The sequence below is a fragment of the Rhipicephalus microplus genome, chromosome 3 (genome assembly GCF_043290135.1).
Source record: "Rhipicephalus microplus isolate Deutch F79 chromosome 3, USDA_Rmic, whole genome shotgun sequence".
Classification (NCBI taxonomy): domain Eukaryota; kingdom Metazoa; phylum Arthropoda; class Arachnida; order Ixodida; family Ixodidae; genus Rhipicephalus; species Rhipicephalus microplus.
In genome coordinates, this window is record NC_134702.1 from 243,896,714 (window position 1) to 243,923,576 (window position 26,863).

General features: G+C 46.8%; 1 protein-coding gene across 1 annotated transcript in view; it reads left to right on the forward strand.

Moving 5' to 3' along the window:
* The window catches only part of LOC119159849 (monocarboxylate transporter 11-like), a 103,115-nt gene that overhangs the window by 57,760 nt on the left and 18,492 nt on the right, over window positions 1-26,863 (forward strand). The window contains exons 2-3 of the mRNA XM_075890872.1: window positions 23,939-24,050; window positions 24,967-25,113. Coding sequence (XP_075746987.1) covers window positions 23,939-24,050; window positions 24,967-25,113 — 259 coding nt within the window. The remainder of the gene's footprint in view (window positions 1-23,938; window positions 24,051-24,966; window positions 25,114-26,863) is intronic.

Sequence of the window (26,863 nt, forward strand, 5' to 3'; positions counted from 1 at the left end):
GTGTAAAAATTTTTACTGTGTATGCGCTTCTTCTTTTCGTCGTAGCTGCTCGCACCATTTAGTCCTCTTTTGGTATGATCCAACGAACCAAACAAATCTTAATGCTGTCCATGTGTCTTCTTCATCTGATATAGGTCATCGTTACGATTACAATCTGTCCACGAGCTCCGCAAGGAGGAAAATGCCTATGTGATAATACCTAACACTCCGGAGAGTCTTAGAATAACTAAAGCTGGTGTTCTTTGAGGCCACATCTAAAAAGCCTCCCGTCTCAAGCGTGAGATGATGACAAAGCGGGAATGAAAGAGCGTGAGTCGAGGGTAGAGGGGCCCCCTTTTTTTAACTGGGCCCTCCGCTTTGTTATCTCCGGCCCTGCATGCAGGAAACACTTCGTTTCTGAAGATACTCTACTAGTATGCGCACAGTATGTAGATTTTCATCGAATAAGTAAAGATATGCCACTGGAACATCGTGGCAAGTGCAACATGTGGTGCCTAGATTGGTGCCTAGATTGGTGCCTAGATATACCAGCTGACCGTTGTACTGTTGTGCACCTGCAGTGGTCACTCTATGCGGTGTTTCACTTTTCAGTTATTGTGTTTATGTTTGTATTTGTATGTGTGTATGTTCGAATCTCAATTTCGTGGACAGATCTTTCATGTTTATTTAATGCTTTGCTATGTGATGTTTAACGTCCCGAAGCCACCACAAGATTATGAGAAACGCCGTAGTGGAGGACTCCGGAAATTTGAATCAACTGGGGTTCTTTAACGTGCACTGATATCTAAGCACACAGGCCTCAAGTATTTTCGCCTCCATCAAAAATGCAGCCGCCGCAGCCAAGATTCAATCTCGCAACCTGCAGGGCAGCAACCGAGTACCACCACGGTGGGACATTATTTATTTCTTTGAAAACTTGATAGGTCACGGTGCATTCGCGGGGAGAAAGAAAAATTGGAAGCTTTAATTAGAAAAGCCGCTGAAGCGGCGCTTGGTTTGCCTGTGAGTTTGCCAAATGATATGTTGTTGCGGCTGGATTTGCATAATTCTCTTGATGAAATTGCCGAGGCTCAGCTTACGGCACAGAGAGAGCGGTTGCAGGGTACATCAGCTGGTAGGTATATCTTGCAGTTAATTGGAGAATCGCAGGTGAATCGGTGGTGACTTGTGATGGTGCGTACCTATACGAGTTACCCAAGAACATCAGGGCTAATATCATGGTTCGTCCATTTCTGCGAAAAGTCCACCCTGTGCATAACGTCGGTAGGCGAATGGCGAGAGCTAGGGCCTTGTTGCGCAAGGCAAAGGATCACAAAGGAGAGTCTGCGTTTTTTGATGCTGTATAGATTAACGGGAAATATGCTTAGTCGGTGGTCATGGTAGATGGGAAAGGCAGCTTTGGAAATGCCGCTTCCGTTTATACGAAAGATTCAGAGGTCGCTGAGCAGGTGGCTATTGCCCAGCACTCATTGATTCGGGCAGAGTTTGAGTCTTTAGTGACTCTCGCTCTGCAAATAAAGCCTTCTTGGGGGACTTTTTAGCGAAACCGCTTATAGACTGCTGCAGGGTAAGGACGTCACTCCGCATACCATTACTTGGTTTCCGGCGCACATGGGGTCAGTGGAGGGAGCCCCGCTTTACCTCAATGAAGTGGCGCACAATGACTCACGATGTTTAGTGTGCCGTGCGATCCCTGAGGCGGCTGAATCTCCCGCTCTGGAGTTTAGGGATCAGCTGTTAGCGCATAAAAATATTATTACTTACATTATTACTTAGAGCGCAGGGAATTTCCCTTGTCACATTCTATACCTGACAGGCCACAGGCGGTTACATTAAGGCTTCTGCAGACGCAGACGTACCCCAACCCGGTCATCATGAATAAGATTATTCTGAACTGCGGGGTTTCCATCTATTGTGGTAAGTGTGGGGGCTTGCTCAATTTTGAATACATGCTCTAGCCCTGCTCAGCAATGGATGGTGCGGCTTCTCACGGTAAACAGTGGTGGCAGCGAATGTTGCACCGTGACCCGCTGGCAGACCAACTCAGGGCTGTCTAGAGGGCCCATGTGGTGGCATATAGGGGCTTGGCCTTTCTATCCCGACATGGGAGAAGCCAGCATCAGTCCTGGACTGGTCTTGAAGATCTTAATAAAGTTATTTACACACACACACACACACACACTCTCACACACACACACGGTGCATTCGCAGCTCCCGTCATTTCTTAAACTACTTGGCACTTTAAAGAACCTCGCAGTAGTTGTTTGACTTCACACGCTGGCGCCACAGAGGACTCACGTTTGTCACGTATAAGAGGAGTAGGCTGCATGTGTGGAATGAAAGCGGTATTTTACCCATGACTGACAGCGTCGCCAAAAGGCTAATTTGTGTGTCCAAGCCAGCGATGCTAGAGCGAAGTGTCAGTGTCAGGGAGTGATCACTGATCAGCATTGCTCTCACAGCGGAAAACAGTAGAAAATATTATTATTATTATTATTATTATTATTATTATTATTATTATTATTATTTGCATACATGGATCCAGAGAAAATAGGAAGAAAGCAAGCTGTCAGCTGCCACCTGGAGGAGCACAACGTCTGCTTACTGTTTCGCAAGCAGGGAAAAACAGAGAAAAGAGGGAAGTAAACAAAAAAAAAGGCTCGCCTCTTCATCAAAGGAATCGGTGTGACAAGTAACCAAAACGTGCCTTCATAGAAGTGTTCCTTATTGTTTGCTGATATACGAGAGCTTGTGCAATTGCTACTGGCGTCTTCCAGCTACCGCATCATTTGACGTGCACACAGCCGCGTTGACGCCTCGTGGCCCGTCTTCATCGTGCATCAAAAGCCCATGATCATCATTTAACCGTTGTGGTATCTGAAGTTTTAAATTCGAATGTATCTATTGGTCGGGCTGTATCATACATCTGGCGTTGTCCGCGGCAGTGTCCGCGCACTGGCAGGTATTATGCCTCTGCTCTAACTCCATCTCCTATAGCAACACCTGCGAGCGCGCCACTCCTCGCCACTAGCAACCGGAGCATGTGGTGTGAGATTGGGGTGGTGGTAGTCATGGTTAGAAGTGGAAGAAGGCACCTCATATCTGCAGCCCGGTAGCTAGCACGGCGCAGCCCCTAGTGTAGAAGATGGTAGGTCCAGTGCTTCGCCGCTCCTTCTCTCACCACGCGCTTTCCCTTCTCATGGTGCCACACTCTCCTGTGCGTTCACGCCTCAATTTCGATTGTTCCCCCGCTGGGTGCCTCTCAAGAACAGCCGGATATGTGTGCTTGGCACGCCGCTGTGGAACACCAACGCTAAGCCGAGAACGCAGGCGCTCCACTCTCCCATCCGGTCGCTGCTCGCTCTCGACCATTCGCTGGCTGGGCACCTCTCAAGGCGATGGCAGAAGTTGAAGGCGAATGTCTGACGGCAATGTTGCCATCGCTCGACGCAAGAAATGCATTCGAATTTCCACACTGCATTCGAATTGACTGCGCCCTTCGGAAAGGCGCAGTCAATTTTTCAGAAACGAAGCTCATCTTAGGCTAACCTTGTCACTAGTCACGCGTAACCGAATGAAGACGATACGATAAAAAAAGGCAAAAGAAATGGATGACCGTTTCTCGTCTCATTTCCTAGATGACGTTACTTTGCCGCTACTCCAAATGGCTGCTGCGCGTGCTTTGCCTGAGTGCGCGGAGAACGAGTGCCTCTCTCGGTCTCCTGGCTAGTCGCCGTACGTGACGAATCATTGGTGGACCATGGATGAAGCCAAACGGCAGACACGTTCAAGGCGCTTGCGTTCGGCATTCTTTACTCGCGTCCCCTCGGTATTAGCCGCACGCCGTCTTCATTCTTGAACGCGATTGTGCACATGCGCGGATGGACGGATGAACGGATGAACGGACGAACGCTTCACACCATTCATCATCATTCACTTCGTGGATATGCTGTGATTTTTTTAACATTTAGTGGAATCCAGCGTATTCTCAACCGCGCACAAAGATGACTTTAACAAGAACACACTAAACACTGCTACTTGATATGCGCATCTTCAAATACCGACAGTTACGGAGAGAAACAGCGCGGTGTGCGCTCCTCAAACCTATGTCAGCACTCGTGAACATTGTGCTTCATACACCAACGGAGGACGCAGAAGTTCGTACTTTGTTTCGCGAATGCACGCAAGCGTTGTTCCACGCCTTGCTGGCCTTAGTTTCGTTCCACCAAGTCACAATGTTACCCGTCGACATCGTTTTTATTTATTTAATTATTTTCAATACTGTTAACCTTATCAAGCTGTTACAGGGTGGGACAGTTTACGATACGGAAAAGGTAAACAAAAACAGCATAACAACATACAAACCGTATAACACAAACAGCTCACTGAAAACTAAAAACTCACATGTACACGGCGCAAGAAACCAAAAAACAGCACCGCAGTTACAAGAACTTCAATACTATACACAGTTAAAAGAATATTGTTGCCTCAATGCAGTGTTTACTGCAGCAGTCTTATTATGAAACAAGCCGGCGCTTTCATAAAAACATGGGCACTATTACACTCGAAGTAGTCGGTGGTGAGACATCGTTGGTGCATGTGGAAGCTGCACGATTTCACCAAGGAGCTGTCGCGCGCTAACAGCGAAAGGCAAAGAACATAACTGCGTCAGCTACTCTCTGATGCTCACTCTCATCGGAGAGTCTAGCAGTCCCAGCCGTTCAAACAGCACGACGGGTACCGCTGGCCTTGAGAGAGTAGCTTTGGAAGGAGCTGTATCGCATAGAGAGGTAAGATATATTTGCAATATTCACGGAGCCAACAGAATGGGTGAGCTCACACGTCATAGTAAGCAAGAAAGATGGAAAAATGCGTGTGTATGGACCCGCGTGAAATTAACAAAGCTATTAAGCACGAACACTTTGAAATGCCAAAGAGAGAAGTCAGAGCTCGTGAGAAGTAAAGTGTACACACGATTAGACACCAACTCGGGACTCTATTAAATTCCACTGCATGACAAAGCGTCTACAATCTGCATGGTCGCGAAATCTTTCGCTAGATACCGTTTTTTGCGATTACCGTTTGGCATAGCAGCAGCCTCTGAAGTCTTTCGAAAACCCTTAACGACATATTTGAGGCTGTGCCTGAAGCGAAAGTATATGTCGACGACATACTTATCTGCGGATCCTCCAGGCAAGAGCACCATCAGCGACTGAGATAAGCGTTGAAGGCTGCAGAAAAAGCACGGCTGACGTTCAACCCAGCTAAATGCGTCGTTGGCGTAACTCAGATAAGCTACCAAGGCGACATAATTTCAGCAGAAGGCATCAGGCCGAATCCGCCGCTCATTCAGCGATGCTGGAGATTGCCGAGCCCAGCTACAAGCAAGCAGTACAGAGTATGCTAGGGGTAGTGAACTACATCGGAAAGTTCATTCCTACATTAGCTGAAAGGACGAAGCTACTGGGCAACATAATTAAGAAAAACGCGGTGTTCGAATGGACTCCATACCACGCACAAAAATGGCGTCAAGTATTCCATAGCTTGAGTAGCTAACTATAGCTGGCGGTGTTCGATTTGGCAATACAAACGAAGCTTTCTTGTGACGCTTCCCGTAGTGGCATAGGTGTCGCGCTGTTACAAAACCACAACGGCAAGTGGAAGCCCGTAGCATACGGATCAAGATTATTGTCTGAAGCGGAAATGCACTATTCACAGGTAGAAAAAGAAGCCGTCGCCATTGTTTACGGATACGAGAAGTTAGACCATTTTGTGTATGGCCGAACGGTCATCATTGAAACAGACCACAACCCTCTCATTACGATATCAAAGAAAGCCATCGGTGAAATGTCACCAAAGCTGCAACGTTTTCATGCGATTGCTCAGGCAATGCATTGTCCTGTATTTCATTCCAGGGAAGTAGCTCATGCTTGCAGATATGCTGCCGAAAGCACCCAACAATGAAAGCAGTGGTGACGTCACAACAAATGACGCAGAAGTACATGCCGTAAGTAGGTATCCTCATTTATCAGTGACAAAACATGAAATCGCCTTACCGAGGAAGCTGCCAATGACGAATATTTGAAGGTAGTGCTGCAAAAGTTGACAACGGGTGAACCAATACACGGCGCACTAAAGTCTTTCCTGCCCGAGCTCTCTTTTCTTATAGGCGTCTTGTTTAAGGGGCTCAAGGTACTCATTCCGAGCAGCATGAAGCACGAGACTGCAGTGAATCCACAAAGGACACCTACGAGTCACCAAATGTGGCTCTAGGGCTCGTCATCTCGTGTTCTTGCCTGGCATGAACTAAAAAACTAACGCATTCACCGAGAGATGCGCGACATGCAAAAATAGGCATACAGCCAGCCTATGGAACCACGTATGATGTGCCCCGTGCCGAACTAGCCGTGGTATCGCGTAGGCATAGACATCTTTTGATTCGGCGGGAAGTCCTACTTGTGCGTCTACGATGCGTTATCAAACTTCCCGGAGGTCGAATGTCTCCGTGACGCAACTGCGACGACCGTCATAGACGCGACTGGTGCAATCTTTGCGCGCATTGGAATACCTATGCAGGTGCTATCGAACAATGGTCCTCAAATTTCAAGCCGTGAATTCGCTGCATTTGCGCGTACTTCGAAATTTCGACACATTACCTCGAGTACAGGGTTTCCGCGTTCTAATGGACTATCCGAAAAGAGAGTGCAGGTGGTAAAGACACTTCTGGAGAAAGCTACCGAAGCTGAACAGGATTTCTGGATGGCTTTTTTCGCCTACATGACCTCTACTTTGCAATGTGCATTGGCCCCTGCAGGGATCCTCCAGGCACGTCGGCTACGGATACGGCTACCAGACTACCAGTGTGGGCCTTCCCATCAAGTCGTCAAGCACCGACAGGCTCGATCAGGCGCACAGCCGCTCGCTCCACTTCGCGAAGGTGATGTGGTGCGCATCCAGCAAGGCTCGTGGGCCACCAAAGCCCAGGTACTGAAGCAGTCACCATATCCTCGATCATACCATGTAATCACTCAGGAAGGGAACTGCCTCCGGCGCAACCGCAAACACTTACTACCGGCTACCGAAGCTTTCCAGCACGACTTCGTTCCCAACGAGATCAACACAGAACCAAGCAGTTCGACGGTTGAGCAGCACGTCGAGCAAACAGTGCCGACTAATGATCTAACTACCATGGGCACATCGTGTGGCCCAACCCCTTCACCCATGAGGTCGCTGAGACAGCAAAGACCGCCACAACGACTACAATATGAACAAAATTTTCAACAAATTCCTCGAACTTTCTGTGTTCTTATATGTATATATATATTGCCGCATTGTATATGCAGCGCCAAGAAAACAACGAAGAACATGCGCAGAGAGAGAGAAAGACGATGTTCTCATTTGATTAGTTTGCCAGTGTCCTGGTACAATTAATGTGAGTTGTCCTGTATTCAACTGCTGCTGTTTCTGCATTGTGACACTGGTGTAGGTGCTGGGTACATGTTCGGGACACCTGACAACAGCCCCGCATCTAGCCCAGAAAAACTTCCGCGCATCGACACCCCCATCCACCACCGCAGCCACTGCCTGTTAGGCCTCAGCCCGGAGTTCAGGGTATTGCTGGAAAGCGAGACCGGGCCAGAAAGCATGACGGCGCCTCGAAGCACTGGCCCCAACATGTACAGCCCAAGCACGACACAGGTGACTGTTTTGAACCCTCGACTTCCGGTTGAGTTCTACAGAAACACATATGAGGACGCACATGACTGGCTCGACAAATTCGAGCACACAGCGAACGTTAACGGGTGAAACACCACACAGAAACAGGGCTACGTGTATTTTCCGCTTCAAGACGGAACCTGAACATGGTTTACGAACCGCTTGTGGTCATCTCGGGACGAGTTCAGGCAGAAGTTCCTCAATACGTTCGCGCGTACCGAGAGACGAGAAATTGCACAGCGTCTCCTCGAGTCCCGAATTCAGAAAAGAAATGAATCCGTTACGATGTTTGTTGAGGACATGGCACGGCTATTTCGTGGAGCAGATTCCAATATGCTCGAAGCCAAAAAGGTTAGCCACCTAATGCTTGGCATTAAGGAGCTCCTGTTCGCTGGTCTCGTGCGCAACCCGCCTACAAGTGTTGATGAATTCTCCAAGCAGGTGACATCATTCGAACGCGCACTGCATCTACGCTACCGGCAGTATGACTGCCCAACCCACAGTGCACCAATCAGCGCGGCAGCCACGACCACAGCAACGACACCCGATGAAGGTTTTTTGCGCCAAATGATACTAGAAATCGTACAAGAGGTCAAGAAGCTCGTCGTCAAACCGAATGATTACGCAATTGCCTCAGTAGCAAAAGTTGTGCGCCAGAAGATCAGGTAAGCGCTCTCGCTTCCTGAGCCGAATACGAGCACCACCAGTGGCAAGCTATGCAGGCATAGTCCACCGATAGCCAGCTAACGTACCGACAAGGCATCAGTACCACCAGCAACATCCGCCGACAGCGCCTTGGTACTAAAGAGAAACTTCGACGCCAAGGCGGCCTCCACTTCACAAAACTGACATCTGGCGTACCCCTGACCATAGGCCCCTGAGCTTTCATTGTGGGAAAGCAGGACTCATCGTTTGGTATTGCCCGTATCGCATCGCAGGGTACTGAGTATCTCTTTCCACTATTCCTCGGCGCCATTTTAACGAAATGCCCGGCGTCGACACGAGTGCTATGAACCCGCGGGATGTTCCTCCTGGGTTCCGGTCATGCTCACCCTCTCCTGGGCGTTATTCTCCATCCTTTAGACGGAGCACCACTAACATGCCGAGATGAAGATCTCCCAGTCCACGCCGGGAAAATAAAATCAGTGACCTCAGAGCGGAAGGTTGCGAATCGTCGAAGTGCTGAAAATTCCACAATACTTCCGAGTGAAGGGACCTAGATTTTCAATGATTCAACGAAAGATGGGGTTTTTACTGCTGAAGTTGCACGATTGACGGACATGACGTCACGGCATTGGTCGACACAGGCGCGGACTTCTCAATAATGAGCGAGAGTCTGGCAGACAAGCTCAGGAAGGTTAGAATGGAATAGACGGGACCGCAGATTAGAGGAGCTACGGGAAAGTGCACCGCGAGAATGAAGATAGGCGATGCATTTTTGTCGCAACTTTCGTTATTCTTTCCGAGTGTTGCAAACAGGCAATCTTGGGGTTAGATATTTTGCGTGAATATGATGTCATCATCAATATACCGGACGGTGTACTGACCTTTCCAGCGGACCAAAGCGCAGCGCTACACCGAATATCCCTGCGCGTCTTTAACGACGTGACCGTACCTAGGTTATCGTGCCGCCTTGTTTCGGTCGCGTGCAGCGCGCAGCATACTGGAGAAGGAATCGCTGAACAAGTATTGACGCTTCTACTCTCTCACGGTGTTGCGATTGCCAGAAGTATTGTCAATGTTGTGTGTGGTGAAGCAATGGTTCTGTTGAAAAATTTTACCAACGAGCGACGACACATTACACAAGGCACTGCAGTTGCCTACTTCGACGAGATCACCGAAATCCGCGAGTGCTGTGTAGTACAACAGGACGAGCCGCAAGCCACGTCCGCCCCACCACCTATTGACGTAAGCACGAATTTATCCCCAGCGCACAGCCTCTAGTGGATCTCCTTCGCCAGTTTGAAGACTGTTTTTCATCGACCTCAGGGGTCAGTCAAACGCCACTGACGAAGCACCGCATAATAACTGAGAAGATAGCAAGGCCAATACGACAGAACCCATGCCCCGTAGCACTGAAAAAGCGTGAAGCAATCCAGGAACAAGTGAAGAAAATGCTCGATGATGACGTCATCCAGCCGTGAAGAAGCCTTGGGGCATCGCCGGTAGTGCTGTTTAAAAAGAAAGACGGAAGGATGCGATTTTGTGTCGACTACCGCAAACTAAACCATGTGACAAAAAAAGACGTATACCCATTACCGCGCATCGATGATTCACTCGACAGGCTGAGGTATGCAGGCTACTTTTCGTCCAGTGGGTATAGGCAAATTGAGGTCGATGAGCGTGATATCAAAAAAACAGCTTTTGTAACGCCTGACGGGCTTTATGAAATTAAAGTCTTGCCCTTCGAATTGCTCTCAGCCCCCACAACATTTCAGAGACTAATGGATACCGTTCTGTCAGGCTTTAAGTGTCAGACATATCTGGTCTATCTGGACGACGTCATTGTTTCTTCAAAAAACAACTGAAGAACACCTGAGCAGGCTGCTATCGGTATTCAGGGCAATACGGTGTGCCGACCTGACACTGAAACCCGAGGAGTGTCATTTAGGTTTTAATAAACTCCAATTTTTAGGCAATGTGGTAAGCCATGAAGGTGTTCGACTTGATGCCGATAAGATTGCGGCCGTCAGAAAATTTCCGGTGCCAACAGATAAGAAAACAGTCAGGCATTTCCTTGGCCTATGCACATACTACCGAAGGTTGATTCCCAATTTCTCCCACATAGCCTCCACGTTAACACGACTCACAAGAAAATACGTTTCGTTCACATGGGGCGACGATCAACAAGCGGCATTCACGTAGCCTGCCATCATTCTGCTCTCTATAAGAACTTTTTTTCTCAGAAGAAGCACCCACCTACTTGTCCTCCCGCCGTCAATACGTGAGGAACTATTTAGTGCTTGCCACGATGAGCCAACGTCCGGTCATCTCGTATACACACGCACACTGGTCAGAATCTAACAAAAATGCTAGTGGCCAATACTTTCAGCTATCGTGAAACATTACGTGCGCATGTGCCTCGATTGCCAACGACGAAAATCGCTACAGTTAAAAACAGCTGGACTATTACAACCAATTCAAGTGGCCACGGTAACTTTTGCCAAAATTGGAATGGATCTCCTCGGAACATATACGACTTCCCATGCTGGCAACAATTGGGTAATAGTCGCCACTAATTATTTCACGCGCTACACGGAAGCGAAGGCTTTGTCAAGTGGCACCGCCGTTGAAACCGCACAATTCTTCATAGAAAATATTGTCCTGAAGCACGGTGCTCCGACAATCATAATATCGGATCGAGGTACCGCTCCTGAAAACAATGCTTGAGCTCAGTGGAACAGCCAATCGGAAAGCCACTTCTTATCACCCACAAACGAACGGCTTAACAGGACGCCGTAACAAGACTATTGCCGACATGTTGACTATGTACGTTGACGTGGATCACAAGAATTGGGACGATATTCTACCGTTCATCACGTTCGCCTATAATACAGCGCAGCAAGAAACTACACGTACAACGCCGTTGAGTATATTTCATGGCCGTGAAGTGACAACGATGCTTGACGCCATGTTACTGCACCACTGCAATGACATCGATTCAGACATTGTATCTTTTATTCAACAAGCAGAAGAAGCGAAGCAGCTTGCACGCATGTAAATCACCCAGCAGCGAAATTACGACGCTAAACGTTATAATCTGCGACACCGACATGTTGTCTATCGGCCCGGCGAGAAAGTGTGGGTATGGAGTCCTATCCGCCGCCGTGGACAATCTCAAAAATTGATGAAGAGGTCTTTTGGCTCCTACACAGTTTTACAACGTCTGAGTGACGTTAATTACGTGGTCGTTCCTGACAGCACCTCGACAACTCGCCAGCAAAAACCAGAAATCGTGCACGTTGTGCGCATGAAGCCCTATTGTTCGGACTGATTTGCACCATACATCTGCACCGTCTACTGCACCGTCTTTTGGAGAAGATCATCGGGACGCTGCTCTCTGGAGGAGGTGGGGGGGGGGCAAATGCCGCATTGAATATGCAGCACCAAGAGTACAACAAAGAGCACGCTCAGCGATAGAGAAAGACGAGTTTTTTATTCGATTAGTTTGCCAGTGTCCTGGTACAATTAAAGTGAGTTGTCCTGTATTCAACTGCTGCTGTTTCCGCATTGTGACAATATTCTTCGTCTGTTGTAAATATTGTAAGTTGGCGTCCAGTACCCTCAAGACCCTTTTTTATTGTCTCGAGTATGTGCCCCACAACCTAAGCTTGACTAGTGATGATGAGTATGTACAGATGAAAAGATGGGACGCATAAACAATGCTCACACTTATTTTCCCCGCGCACTTGAGCGGCCGGCCCGGCCGGGACTTAGGCGGAAAATGTACGGCGAACAAAGGGCTTAAGACGTGAAACGTGGACTATCTCAGAGGCACGGCAACGACGGTCTGAGGAACCCTCGACGGGAGTGACAAGGTAATTGACAGGAGATGTCCGTTCAGAAATAACGTAAGGTCCGAGAAAGCGTGACTGAAACTTTTCACACAATCCTGGTGTGCGAACAGGCGTCCAAAGTAATACTTCATCTCCAGGACGGAAAGTGGCGTCTCGACGGAAGCTGTCATAGCGTTGCTTGCGGTCTTGTTGACTGGCCTCCGTGTTGAGTTGAGCACGTTGCCGTGCCTCAGCGAGCCTGGAAACGAAATGTTCTGGCGTAGTCGTCGACGTTTTTGTCATAACATTGAAGAAAGAGGCGTCAATGGTGAATGTCAGCGTACGACCATAGACGAGGAAGCAAGGTGAATACCGGGTGGTTTGTTGAACAGCGGTGTTGTGTGCAAATGTTACGAACGGCAAGATTTTGTCCCAGTTAATGTGGTTCGGTCCGATGTACATGGATATCATGTCGATTAGAGTCCGGTGGAATCACTCTGTCAGGCCATTTGTCGACGGGTGGTAAGCGGATGTGGTCTTATGAACTGTGCCACAAGTTTTTAGGATTTCATCGAAAATTGTGGACAGAAAGGCCTTGCCTCGGTCCCTCAACAACGCGCGAGGTGCACCATGACGCAACACAATGGCTTCTAAAAAAGAAAGCGGCAACATCTGATGCAGAGCTAGTGCGTAGAGGAGCAGTCTCCGCGTATCGTGTTAGGTGGTCGACAGCTGTGACGATCCAGCGGTGGCCCACTGGCGTTACGGGAAGTGGCCCGATGAGGTCTATTCTGACAACGACAAAAGGTGTATCGGCACATGGAATTGGTTGTAATAGGCCAGCAGGAGCTGAAGCTGGTCGTTTCCGGCGTTTACAAAGTGTGCAAGAAGCGATATAATTAGCCACAAAGGTAAAAAGACCAGGCCAGAAGAAACGGCTCCTAACACGGTTGTATGTCTTTTGGAATCCTAAGTGTCCGGCTGATGGGTCGTCGTGCAATGCTTTGAGAACTTGTTTTCACAGCGAACGGGGAAGTACTGGCACCCACCAATGACCATCCGCATTGTATGTATAGCGCTGCAGGACGTTGTTCTCTAGCTTGAACTGCCGTAGCTGACGACGTAGTCTGGCATTAGGTGGAGAAGACGAGACAGTCAAGTATCCGATGATGTGGTTACAGTAGGGGTCGTCACGTTGGCACGCGGCAAACTGGGCGCTGCTGTTTAAAGATAGTGATCCAGCAACTGTCAGTGGTGATAACGTGGGTGAAAAGAAAGCCGCTTGATCACCTGAGGGGCATTGAGGATTCGTGGTTGGAGATGAAAGTGGCAGAGGGCAGCGAGAGCGAGTGTCAGCATCCTGATGCTGTTTGCCAGACCTGTAAACAACGTCAAAAGTTTACTCTTGCAAACGCAGTATCCAGCGACCGAGGCGCACAGACAAATTCTTCAGCGAGGACAACCAGCATAGAGCATGGTGGTTGGTGATCACAGTGAAGTGGCGTCCATACAGATAAGGTCGAAATTTCTGGATGGCCCAAACGACAGCGAGACATTCCTGCTCTGTTATTGAGTAGTTCTGCTCCGCAAGTGTTAGTGCGTGGCTGGCATACGCAATTACTCGCTCACGTGATGTTTCATCGCGCTGGAGAAGGACAGCACCGATTCCGTGGCCACAGGCATCTGTGTGCAGGAAAGTGGGTGCACTCTCATCGAAGGGACGGAGGACGGGGTCTGATGTCAGAGCACGCTTAAGGGCTTGGAAAGCACACTCGCACTCGTCAGTCCACGTGAAAGCTGTTCCTGATGTCAGAAGCTTGTGTAACGGCCCCGCAATGGCAGCGAAGTGACGGATGAAGTGGCGGAAGTAAGACACCAGGCCCACGAAACTTCGCTATTTTTTTTTATTGCTCGGACGTGAAAAACTAATTACGGCAGCAACCTTGTCGGGGTCGGGTCGAACGCCAACTTTGCTGACAAGGTGACACAATACTTTGATGCTCGTGCTGGCGAAGTGGCACTTCTTTGTATTGAGCTGTAGACCAGCGTTCGAAATGCACGTTAGAACTTCGTCCAAACGCTTAAGGTGCTGAGGAAAAGTAGAAGAATAAATTACGATGTCGTCTAAGTAACATAAACATGTTTTACATTCGAGACCACGTAAGACGGTATCTATCATGCGCTCGAATGTTGCTGGAACGTTGCATAAGCCAAAAGGCATGACGTTAAATTCGTAAAGCCCGTCAGGCGTCGCAAACACTGTTTTCTCCTTTTCTGCTTCACGCATAGCTATTTGCCAATACCCGGATCGGAGGTCAAAGCTGGAGAAAGATTCTGCGCCTCGTAGGGAGTCCAGGGCATCATCTATGCGTGGCAACTGATATACGTCTTTTTTCGTGATCATATTGAGCCCTCTGTAATCAACACGAAAGCGGACAGAGCCATCATTTTTCCGGACCAACACCACAGGAGACGACCAAGAGCTGGATGAAGGTCGAATATATCCCGTTTGAGCATGTCGGTGACGTTTTCCTCAATGATTGGCCGTTCTGCCGAAGACAGACTGTATGGGCGGCGGCGTACAATGGAGCTGTCTTCGGTTTCGATGCTGTGCTCTGCAACGGAGGCGTGGCCCAGAACTTTGGAATGTACGTCAAACAAAAGGCTGTGCTTTTGGAGAAGGTCTTAGAGGTCTCTCTTTTGCTCGGTATTGAGGTGACTTATGGTGTCATTTAAAGCAACAGCGGTAGCCTTCATATCAGTTGTAGCAGACAAAGGCGTTGATTCTGCGTGAAGAGAAACCAGCGAGAAAGGCTCGCTGTCAGCGAAGCAGCTCACAGCAGTACCTTGGGGCAGCATCGCTGGCGATGAAGTTAGGTTCAAGGCTGTGACCAATGCTTTACTGTCGTTAAACCGCACAAGGCCGGGTGCTATGGTAAGCCCCGCAGGTTTGGAGCGAACTGATGGGGCCATGAACACGTCACCGTTAACTATAGAATCTGAAGTGATCGTGAGAATTTGTTCGTCTCCTGGCGAAACGAAACAATCAGCGGCAGCAACAAAACGGAAGCTGTATGGATCGACATCGGATGAACTGTCAGTAGCTGACATTTCAATTACTCGCTGACGAGGCGATATGAAAGCTGATGCCGAAGAAAGAAAGTCCCATCCTAAAATTACTGTGTGAGTACACCAAGGAAGTACAAGAAACTGAATGTGGTGAAGGATGCCATCTATCAAAACGCGGACTGTGCAAACACTTGGAGGCTGAATAGGGACTCCATCTGCGCAACGAAGGGGAGGGCCATCGTATGGCGTCCTAACTTTTTTCAAGCGGGCACAAAAGACAAGCGGGCACGGAAAGTGATGTGCCTGTGTCTACCAGTGCCTCTGTCTGTATACCTTCAACGTACACTAATAAAACATTCGATGGGCGGCCCGGAGGAGTTTGATGCAGTTCGAAAGATGCAGCTTTCCCTCCCGAAGCTGCACTGTTTAGTTTTCCAGTTGGCGGTCAGGAATTGAAGTAGAAGGTCGGAGAGAAGAAGAGGAACACCGCATCGGTGAAGGTGAGTGACGACGTTAGAAACGGGAACTGGCAACTGAGCCAAAGTTCTGTGGAGACGGCGACCGACGTGTGCTGTTCTGTTACAGTCGGCGATAGGGTGGTGCGGTGGGGTAGAAGTCGTCCCGCTCAAAGTTATCGTAGCTTCGTCTTTTGTCTCGCTGACGGCGTCGGCAAAACCTTGAAACGTGACCACGGATGCCGCAATAGAAGCAAGTCGGCCGCGAAGTGGGCCAGTTTTTGTAAGGCTGGGAAGATGGTCGCGGTGCGAGTGAGTTGAGCGAACCATGCAACTCGGCCGCTGGTAGCTGCATTGGGCTTTGCTGGGGTGCTGGTGTCCTAGCAGCAACTTGAGCATAAGGTGGCATGGCCACAGGATATGAGCTCGGAACTGGTGAGATTATCATCGAGGCCAGGCTTTGCTGGGGCGCAGGTGTCGTTGCAGCGACGTGAGCATAACTTGGAATGGGCACGGGATGTGAACTCGGAACTGGTGTACCTGTGAGCAATGCCAGTTGCTCCCTCACGACGTCGCGTAAACTAGTAGCAGGTGGCGTCGTTCGGATATCAAGGGGGCGAAGTGAAGCCTGTGCATGAAGTTCCTCGCGGATGATAGAGCGGATCAATGCACGCAGCTCTGTTGTGTCATGACTAGAGCTGAGATCAGGCATATCAGGTTGCACCCGAGTGGTTTGAAGCTCATCGAGGCGCTGACAGGTAGCTACAACATCAGCTACGGTCTGGGGATTCTGCACCACAAGCGCATTAAAAGCGACAGTCGCAATGCCTTTTAGCAGGTGGCGCACACGGTCGTTTTCCGCCATATTGTTGTCATTGCGGTGGCAAAGGGCGAGAACATCTTCAGTGTAAGAAGTGTAAGACTCGCCGGGACGTTGAACACGTGCACCAAGCCTTTTCTTGGCGATATCCGAACGCACCGACAAGTTGGACAAAATCTGTCGGAGCTGATGTGTAAAGGCGCGCCTTGTCAAAAAATCTGTAGCGTGGTTTAAAAACCACGTTTTTGCGGCGCCGATCAAGTAGAATGCAACGTGGGCGAGTTTCGCAGGCTCATCCCAGTTGTTGATGGCACTCACGCTGTCATACTCCTCGAGCCAGTCTTCCACGTCCTCACCCGGAAGCCCTGCGAACCGCGGAGGATCCTTTTGAGGGCTAGTGACCAGGTGAGAAGGGTTTCTTGGCGGTGGGAGCGGTGGCGCAGCTGCTTTGATGGGCTGGTCAGCTTGCGACATTACCGAACCCAGGTTGTTTAAGCGGTGGCCTGAACGGAGCTCCAGGCATGTGTCCTAGAAGACTCTGGGGTTGTCCGAGAGCGCGAGAGGATGCAGGAATCGGGCAGCACTCTCCACCACTTGTAAGATGGCGTCCAGTACCCTCAAGACTCTTTTTTATTGTCTCGAGTGTGTGCCCCACAACCTAAGCTTGACTAGTGATGATGATTATGCACAGATGAAAAGATGGGACGCATAAACAATGCTCACAATATCACCTCAAGCAATCGTGTTTCCCGTATGTGTGAAATAATGCAGTTATTTGTTTTTCTCAGGGAAGAGCATGTAAGACATCGCACCGTACTCGTGCGCCACGCATGATAAGCTTACGGGGCGCCGCACAAGTGTTCTAGGTGTTATTGCTCGTTCATCTAAAGGGGCGTTGCCCGGAGCGTGTTATAAATGTGACTGACTGAATAAAGCAAGCAGCACTGGCTGCCTTATGCACGAAATTGTTGTCACGCTGATTCCTCGTCCCATACAGCTTTCACTACAACTAAAACTGTTATCGCTTCAAGGCCAATGATCCACTGCGAAACAACCACAGATTATACAGCAGTTTAGGCTATTATTCACCAACCTTGTCGCTATCTCGCGCTTTCTTTATCCGCTTTGTGCCTTCTGTGCGTTTGATAATAATATTAGGTCCACAAATACATCTAGTAGTTGTCTTTTACTCCTGTACCATTTACGAGCCCTTATCACGGATGTAAAGTGAACAGAAACCTAAAAAAACATAAGATAATGGTTAGGTTGCTTTCATAATACTTAGTTTTGTTGCCACTGATAGTGTTCTTCTTGGCTCTTCGCGAATCGGCTTATCAAAGCTCATTATCCGCGGCGTCCAGGTTCCGAGGTTTGCATTCGTATGAATGCGGCCACTCGACGGCCACTCGACACATGAGATTCAGCTCGCTGTGAGTGGTCGGGCGCCAGCGCGAGTTGAACTTGCCATTGGCGCACTTCGAGAGAAAGCAGCTAGTATATCGGCTATTGCGTAGACGTTGGCAGCCCAAGCTTCTTACACTCGTCTGTATTCACGGCCGCTGCACAAGATTCGCATGCAATGCTAATTCACAGACACGCAAACCCTAACTCATTTGGAAATAGGCGGACCTCCGAAGCAAGGAGCTTCTTTTCACGTGGTATTACACTTTAAAATGATGGATGAAAATCCCATAATAGAAAACTTCTCATGTAGTAATATTGGATTGTGACATAACTTTACTGTATTTCTGATAGGTGGTGGTAGAACTGTGTTATGTACCACCTTTTACTCAAGCATGAAGTGGGAATTTCAAACGCGAGGCAGTTTTCTGAGGTCATGAACCGCAATCTTCGGCCTCGACTCACTTTTGCTTGCAGTGTATTTCCTGAAAAAAAAAGGGGGGGGGGGTGTTCAGATGCTTAAGTGTGACGTCCGAAATGTAGAAAGAGCTGTTTTGCAGGGCAGAAGGGCCAAGTGGTGATCGCAGATTCGCATGGTATCTCGGCTGTGTGCTCCCATACTATCTACAGCCTCGTATGTTGTGACCGGGTGACCTTTGGCGAGCACAATCGCAGCATATTTTGAAAGCTGGTGAAGCACGAAGGGTGCGATGCACTACGAATTATTGAAAAGGTTAGACGACAGCGAGGAACACACCTACGTCGCTACAAAAACTTCACAATGCTAATTTGTATACGCGGTGCGCCATCATTGACAGCGCGAGTTATGTATTTTCACGAAAACAATAAGTTTCGCAATACACAAATCTGATTTATTGTGTCATCGAGGACCTGGCCTGCCAACTGTTGCAGGAGACTTGCAAAATAGTAGTGTTTATCCCTTGCTAACGCGTTAGCACAGATACAGCCCAACAAGGGAGACTGACCGTCCTCGAGATGGCGCTACTGAATTCCCCTTGGGGGCACGATCATCTATGCGCATTTCTAATACAGCGGGAGAGATAATGAATTGAAGGTATATAAACATTTCGGACTTTTGAAGACCACTTACGGGCGCATCTGCTCGTAGTCAAAACTTCTCTTAGGGGAGCACGCGTCAAAAAATAAATCTGACACACATGGTAACTTTTTATTCATTTAGGTCCATGCTTGATACACAAGACTGCATGTGTCGAGGTGGCGACGGACGCCCCGCCTTCTAGTAGCTAAGGTAATCGGCTGCTGATTCGCAGGTCGCGGGATCGAATCCTGGCCGCGGCGGCTGCATTTTTGATGGAGGTGGATATGCTGAAAGCCCGTGCGCTCATAATTGGGTGCACGTTAAAGACTCCAGGTTGTCCAAATTTCCATAGCCTTCCACGACGGCGTCTCTCATAATCATATGGTAATTTTGGGACGTTAAACCCCACACGTCTATCTATCTATGGAGGTGGCGGTGGACGCAAACTATTTCTGAACGAATTTGAAGCAATGACTCTCTTTCACACACAGTCTTTGAGTGATTAAATATGTCCGAAGGCTCTAACTGACAACAATCGTGGCTATCTCTGCAACAAAACTTTTTTGTACAAACGGGCTATAGAAGCTTTGACAATTCGCTCTCCCCTGTGCACACCCTTTCATTGTGAAAGAAAAGTGGTTTCAAAAGCAAAGTAGTTGGCAGTTAGGCGGACGTAGCATTTCGCCCGAGAGAGAAAACAAAAGAAGAAAGAGGAGATTTCAATCAGACGCTACGATCCGGTATGTTACCCTGCACTTGAATTGAGAAATAGAGCGTAGAAAGTGAGAAAATAAAAAATAAATAATAAGAAAACATCGACACACGCGCACACAAAAATTATCCACTCAGAGTCGCTCAGGCAGGCCAGTGGTTCGTGAGAAGCCTTAAAAGCTGAGAGCAAAGCTTATTATACTACCTATCCAGACTTGATGATTTTGGCCGCTTTCAGCGCTATTTTGTAGAAATCAGGGTTTATATCACATCTGTAGCTAATGTTTGTGAAATATTTATTTCAAGGTACCTTACAGGCCCCAGGAGGGGGAGGGGCATTGAGTAAGGGGGGGCGATACACAAGACATATGTACATATCAGTTGGCAAAAATACATAAAAAATACAATTGCAATATAATAAACAGAAAGCATTACAGATAAGGCTGTACACGTAAAGAAGACGCAGGCATGCGACAAGTAGGCGAAATGGTGCGCTTTTTGGGCACAAGAAAAGAAATGGTTACAGGGCACAGGTCACGTACTTAGCTGCGACAATTGTAAGCCAAATTCATGTTTTAAAAAATAAAAACTAAACCATGCAAAATAAAAATAAAGAAAAGTAATACATTTTATAGTGGCAATACAGCGGGGTGCATTTCCTGCGCGAAAAATAACGAAAACGCGATAAGAGGCGTAACTGCCAGTCAGACCCAGCTTATCTGACGTAAATAAATTTGCTTTGACGACGGTGTAGGGGGAAAAAGCTATCTGCTAAAAAAAGGCATCTACTCAATGAAGTTCGTGACGTGGCTCGATAACGTATGACGAAATGTATCAATGTTTGTCTCGGCAGCAATGCGATCAGGCAAGCTGTTTGAGAAGATAATGGCACGTGGGAGGGCGGACATGTTGAACGCGTTAGTAGAGCCGTATATACGGGAATAGGTAAGATGATTGTGTAATCTACTTGAGGTTAGATATGGTTTGCGCAAACAGGAACGGTGATTCGGGAGGAGTGGGGGATTTTATGAAGGAATGAATTCAAGACAATGTCGCGACTTATGTTCAAGAGTGGAAGTGATAGTTCTTGTTTTATATGTGAGATACTGGAATGGGGACGGTAGTCGTTGGCGATGAAGCGGCTTGCCCTATTCTAGATTTTTTCCAATGTATCAATTAGGTATTTTTGATAGGGAGACCAAAACGAACAAGCATATTCTAAGAATATTTTAAAATATGGTTCACCGGGCGAACCAGAGTCAAGTAAAATAATTTGCGAATGCTTGAAGGTGCAGCTTTCAAGTTACGTCTCAGGAAACCTAGTGATCTGAAAGCTTTAGCAGTGATGGCTTTGATGTGGTCGAACCACGATAGAGTAGGTGTGAGTATAAAACCCAAATAGCGATATTGTGTTGCAGTCGAGAGAATGGTATAATTATGCGGTGTGGAAATTTGGATCTGCTAGATTCACTTGTCAAAGACATCACTTTGCATTATGAGACATTTAGTGTCATGAGCCATGTACTTTGTTACGTCGAGGTCATTTTGGGGCGACAGGTGATATTTAAAGTTTTTGATTGGACGGTAACTAATTCACTCGTCAGCGAATACCCTGATGCAAGAAGAGACATGTTGCGGGAGATAAATTATCAATATGAGGAAAAGTAACAGAGCGAGCACGCTGCCTTGTTGTACACCTGAAGAAACATCAGTTAAGGAAGAAGTAAAATTGGTGACTGTTGTGTACTGCTGACGATTAGATATTAAATTGCGAAGCATTGATAGTATACGGGAGTCTAATTCCAAGGCGAATAGTTTCGACATTTGGCGTCAGTGTGCAACCCAGTCAAAAGCTTTCGAATATTTCAGAAACACGCAGTCTGTTTGATAATTACTGTTTATGTTTGCATGAATATCTGTGGTTAATTCAAACGGCTGAGTCTCACACGAAAATTATTTTCGGAAACCATGTTGATTTTTGAAAAAGAAACTATTGGATTCTAGATGTCTGTAAAGATGCGAGGCGATAATATGTTCTAGCATTTTACAACAAATGCATGTAAGTGAAATAGGACGGTAATTTTTGCATGAGATTTTATTTCCACTTTTAAATATTGCTATTAATTTCGCCAACTTCCAGTCAGATGGTATTATGCCAGCTTTGAGAGACTGTCGGAATATATAAAAAAAATTCACTTGAGACCATTACTATAGATTCTAGCACCTTTTAATTGATTCCGTCTACACCGCTTGACGAAGATAACTTAAGATTTTTTATGGCGATAACTACGCCGTGTAGCTGAATGTCTATTGGTTTCATGAATGCGTAGTCAAGCTCGGCTACGTAGGGTATGTTGGTACAGTTCACTTTCGTGAAGCTAGGAGTTCAAAAAATTAAGTGCTGTTGGATAAAGGCAAGCTGGAGTTGTTACAACCGTGTAATGAGATGCCATGGTTTTCGCTGGTGGAATTTATGACTTTCGAAACTTTAGCTCGGTTGTTTTTTAGTAGTGTCGGTAGATACATAGAATACTATAATTTGCCTTAGCAATGCCTAAAGCAGTGCAAAATGTTTTCATGCAGGTTTTATATTCGAGCCAAAAAGAACAACTTTCCAAGCGCTTTGCATTACTATATAGCCCATTTTCTCTTTCTGTCCCGTGTTTTGGCCGCTCTGATTTGTGAAGAACTATAAATAACCAACACGCCCAAACCTCCATTTTGAAATGCTTTTTCTTATTCCGCATTTTCTAGCAATTTTCGTTGAACGAGAATTTGATTTATCATTGCTAATTTCAACCAATTGTACATATTTGTCAACTAACGTACGTACACAAAATTTGCTTGAAAAGCAGCCATTTTTCTACCACAGATCTGTTGTGGAAACACTGTAGGACAGTATTTTCAGAACAGAAGGCTATGGTTGACAATTATACTTGTGATAGTCCCGACTTTGTTTTATATGTACACCGGCTACAGAACGGGACATGTTTCTATGTACTTGGAGTAACTTAACGTCACTGAATCTGTCCAAGTAATTCATTTTACGTATCGGGTCCGGAGCAGTAGTGAAGATAAGATCTGGAATGTTCACACCATGTGTAGGCTTCAGAACAGTTTGAAAGAAGTTGAAATCTCGAGTTAAGAAAATTATTTCACGAGTGACAGGGTGATGACAACGTGGCCAAGCCAATGAGTAGAAAGTTAATGTTGCCTAATAGGGAAATTGTGTCGGCTTTAAAACTATCAGATTCCTTCTTGGTACTGTCATGTAGCCTATTATTGAAGCAACAGACGAAGTCCGGCGCTCGATAGCAGCAACCTAGCAGTATTTTTGAAGGAAGGGACAGTACATGCCATGCTACCCAAACTATTTCAAAGTCAGGATTAGTGTTCACGAAAAATGAAGTCAAGGTTTTTCTTATGCCCCGCCCTGGTGTTCATGTGGCTAAGGTGCTTCGCTGCTGACCCGCAGGTCGCGGTATCGAATTCCGGCTGCGGCGGCTGCATTTCCGATGGTGGTGGAAATTTTGCAGGTCCTTGTGCTCAGATTTGAGTGCACGTTAAAGAACCCCACTTGGTCGAAATTTCAGGAGCCCTCCACTACGGCGTCTCTCGTAATCATATGGTGGTTTTGGGACGTTAAACCGCACATATCAATCAATCAAGGTTTTTCTTATGCCCAACAAAACACCACCTCCTCTTTTACTAGTGACACCTGTAGATATGGTACCTGCTAGCTGAAGTGAAGATTTCATTATCACTGATAGCATGATTTGGCAAAGTTTCCGTGAAGGCGACAATATCAAAACTACTGTTATCCAGAAATGCAGAGATAAAATCCTGCTTTGACATAATGCTGTGTGTGTTTGCAATTGACAGTTATAATGCGGTATTAGTATGCTTTGGTCGTTTATTATGCATGCGCGCGCAATGCTGTACCTCTCTGTCAGTTTCGATAACTGCGCTCCTCGCAGAGTCATAGATGTATATCTTGGAAGCAATGCGTAGCTTGTCCACAGAAAGCTCATACGAATTTTTCTGCGTTTGAGCGATTTCAATCAGCTTCCTTCGGGCGAGCCGAGTTTCTGGCGAAAAATCTTCTCTGATGTAAAATGTGAAACCTTTTAGATTGTGAGCAAACAACAGAATTAGATCTTTATCTTTAAATAACGTAAACTTTGCTATTATATTTTATATTGCGCTGTAGGTTGAGAAGCCGTGGCCTTCAAAACCCGCAAGCATGTTACTACGACGATGGAACTGTTGGGGCCAACTTCCACGGCACGGTCCCGACAGTGTCCACAGCTGGCTCGTTGCAGGTAAGGAAACCACTTAGTGAAACCATGCAGAAACCACTTTGAGGAATGATGAATTAGACATTACACTTCAGTGTCTCTTGCAAAAGCGCCACTTAAGCGCACCCGCAAATCGCGGGATCGAATCCCGGCTGCGGCGGCTGCGTTTCCGATAGAGGCGGAAATGTTGTAGGCCCGCGTGTTCAGATTTGGGTGCACGTTAAAGAACCCCAGGTGGTCGAAATTTCCGGAGCCCTTCACTATGGCTTCTCTCATAATCATATTGTGGTTTTCGAGTATTAAACCCCGCACATCTTTAGCAAATTCAGATCAGAAATATTTTTGATTAATTCACTATCGTTGCTCAAAGGTAGCATAAGCGTACGTAAACATTATGTCTTTCACAAGCTAACAACGCATACTAGCATTGATCAGCGCGATAAGACGTGAACTGAAATACGACATTGAACCTGCGCGATAAAACGTAAAGAAAGATTTGATTGATTGATTTGTGGGGTTTAGCGTCCCAAAATCACCATATGATTATGAGAGACGCTGTAGTGGAGGGCTCCGGAAATTTCGACCACCTGGGGTTCTTTAACGTGCACCCAAATCTGAGCACACGGGCCTACCAGTAAAGAAAGAAGGAAGGTTGTGTGTTCGGGTCCTGTTTCTTAATTTCATTCATCTCTCTTTTTACGTTACTTTGAAGGTACACCAGTGAAAGCAAAGGAGGTGAACGCCACTTGCCCATGAAACCGATCTCACGTGCTCACGTTACCGGCAAAATACAATGTACCATGAAATGCACACTGTAATCATTATGCGATTCTTTATACCATGTTGCTCAACAGCTTCTCAGGTGAATGATGTCAACATATGTGAGTGCAAATCACGTCACATTTCACTCCTTTGAACAAACGCGGTTCCCTCAACGCAGGCTGCTGCGCCATGGCATGCTTTTGTTCTCTGGCTGGGAGGCGTTCATCCGGATTTCTGCTCGTGGCTTTCCTGGACACGTTCCAAGTGAACAGGCGGGAGGCGTCATGGCCCATCATGCTTCTCAGCGCCCTCCTCTGCCTGTCTGGTAAGTGTAGAACTAATTTGTTTGGTGGATGATGCTCACCTGCCTGCTTATAGCGACTGTTGTCTCACATTCTGTTTCTATGTAGTCAATAGTTCCGTAATAATGCGGATTGCAATTGTCGCTGGCAATCAGCCAGGGAGCAAAATATTTAATTTAGCGCTTCTACTGATACTCCACACTTGTTAACAAATTCTATTTCATCCTTATTTTCAGTAATACACTGTCTTACAGCTGACCATAAAGAACCATGTGTATTGATATAACGCAAGTCTTAAACACCAATGCTCAAAGAATTGCAATTACCAGGATTTGAATGCATAACTGCGTTGATTTATGGTGTGTCCAAGTCATTTGAAAAGATGTACATCAGCAAAACTGGCCGGTGCGTGAAGGCAAGGCTTTTAGAGCGCAATATATTGTTAATTTATGATGCTTACTCTCGCATTAGACAGCTTTATTTAGAATTTGGCTACGCTTCACTGTCCCTTGAGGCTAAAATATTTTCCAGTCACAGGGATTAGCTGACCAGGGAAGTTGCCAAAGCTCTCCATATCACAAAAGAAAAGATAATTCCATCAGCCGAACATTGATTAGTGTAACGAATTGCGAAATGTCAATTTCCGAAAATCACCGACAGATGTAGTAACTTGAACGTCATTGTCACACGTGCTACGCTTTCATGTTGTATATTAATCATATTTTTGCGAAATAAACTATTTGCTAATGCAGCGGTGTTCTTTTCGTTCTTTTTGTACGTTGTCTCTGTGCACTGCTTCACAATTAAATTATGTAGCCAGTAAGTGACGCAATGAGCGTGCGTAAATGACAGGTATATTTCCTGTCGATTTCTCACTTGTAACTTGCGTTGACTAAATGATTCAAAATTTAAGAAGCCAGCCGGATAACCTGTTAATTCCTTGGTAATTATAGTGCTATTGGCCAAAGTATTGATGAAAATTTGTTTATGTGCATGCTCAGCAGTGGCGTTTATTGTGTGACAGTCACGTCACTTTGGTGCTTCTTGAGGCGTCGGAAGAACTTTCCAGTTTTGCCACTATACACCAGACGGCAATCAGCACGCTGTATACCTTATACACAATCCATGGGAACGATCGCTGCCTTTTGCACGGGCGAGCTGGTTGTGGAGCTTTCTGGTCGGCACGGACTCACTGCGCAAATCATGTTTAGAAAATGCGCGTGATAGTGCCTCTCTAAGGTATGGCTGCACGTGCACGTGTTGTAACGTTGCTCAGTGAGCTTTCCGTTTTCCTCTCTTGCTATTTATATGCCTACTAGTACATACACTTGCAACAATACATATAGTTAACGTCTCTATGTGGTTTTGGGACGTTAAACTCCAGATATCAATGAATGTTCACTATGCCTTATTGGACTTCATTATCTGCTGATTTTCACAAAGGTCTTGCCGAAAAAAAAACGGGCTCTCCTAACATTTACCATTTCTTTCTTCACTTATTCATTAGATCGAGAAGTTTTCAACATCTAAAAGCACAATTCTCGGTCATTTGAAACATAAAATTGTAACGTAGTGGCACCTTTACACCACCTTAGCGTGCCATCTGCGGCAAGGCCACGCTTCAGCTTGTGAAAAGTGTACGATAGCGGCGTGGACATAGAACGGGTGATGCATTGTCGGTAGAAGGGTGGAATGAATGATACATTTTCGGTAGCAGGTCGTATACGTGAAGGTTTTTCAGGCTTCGCATATGTAAAGAAACGGTGAGAACGA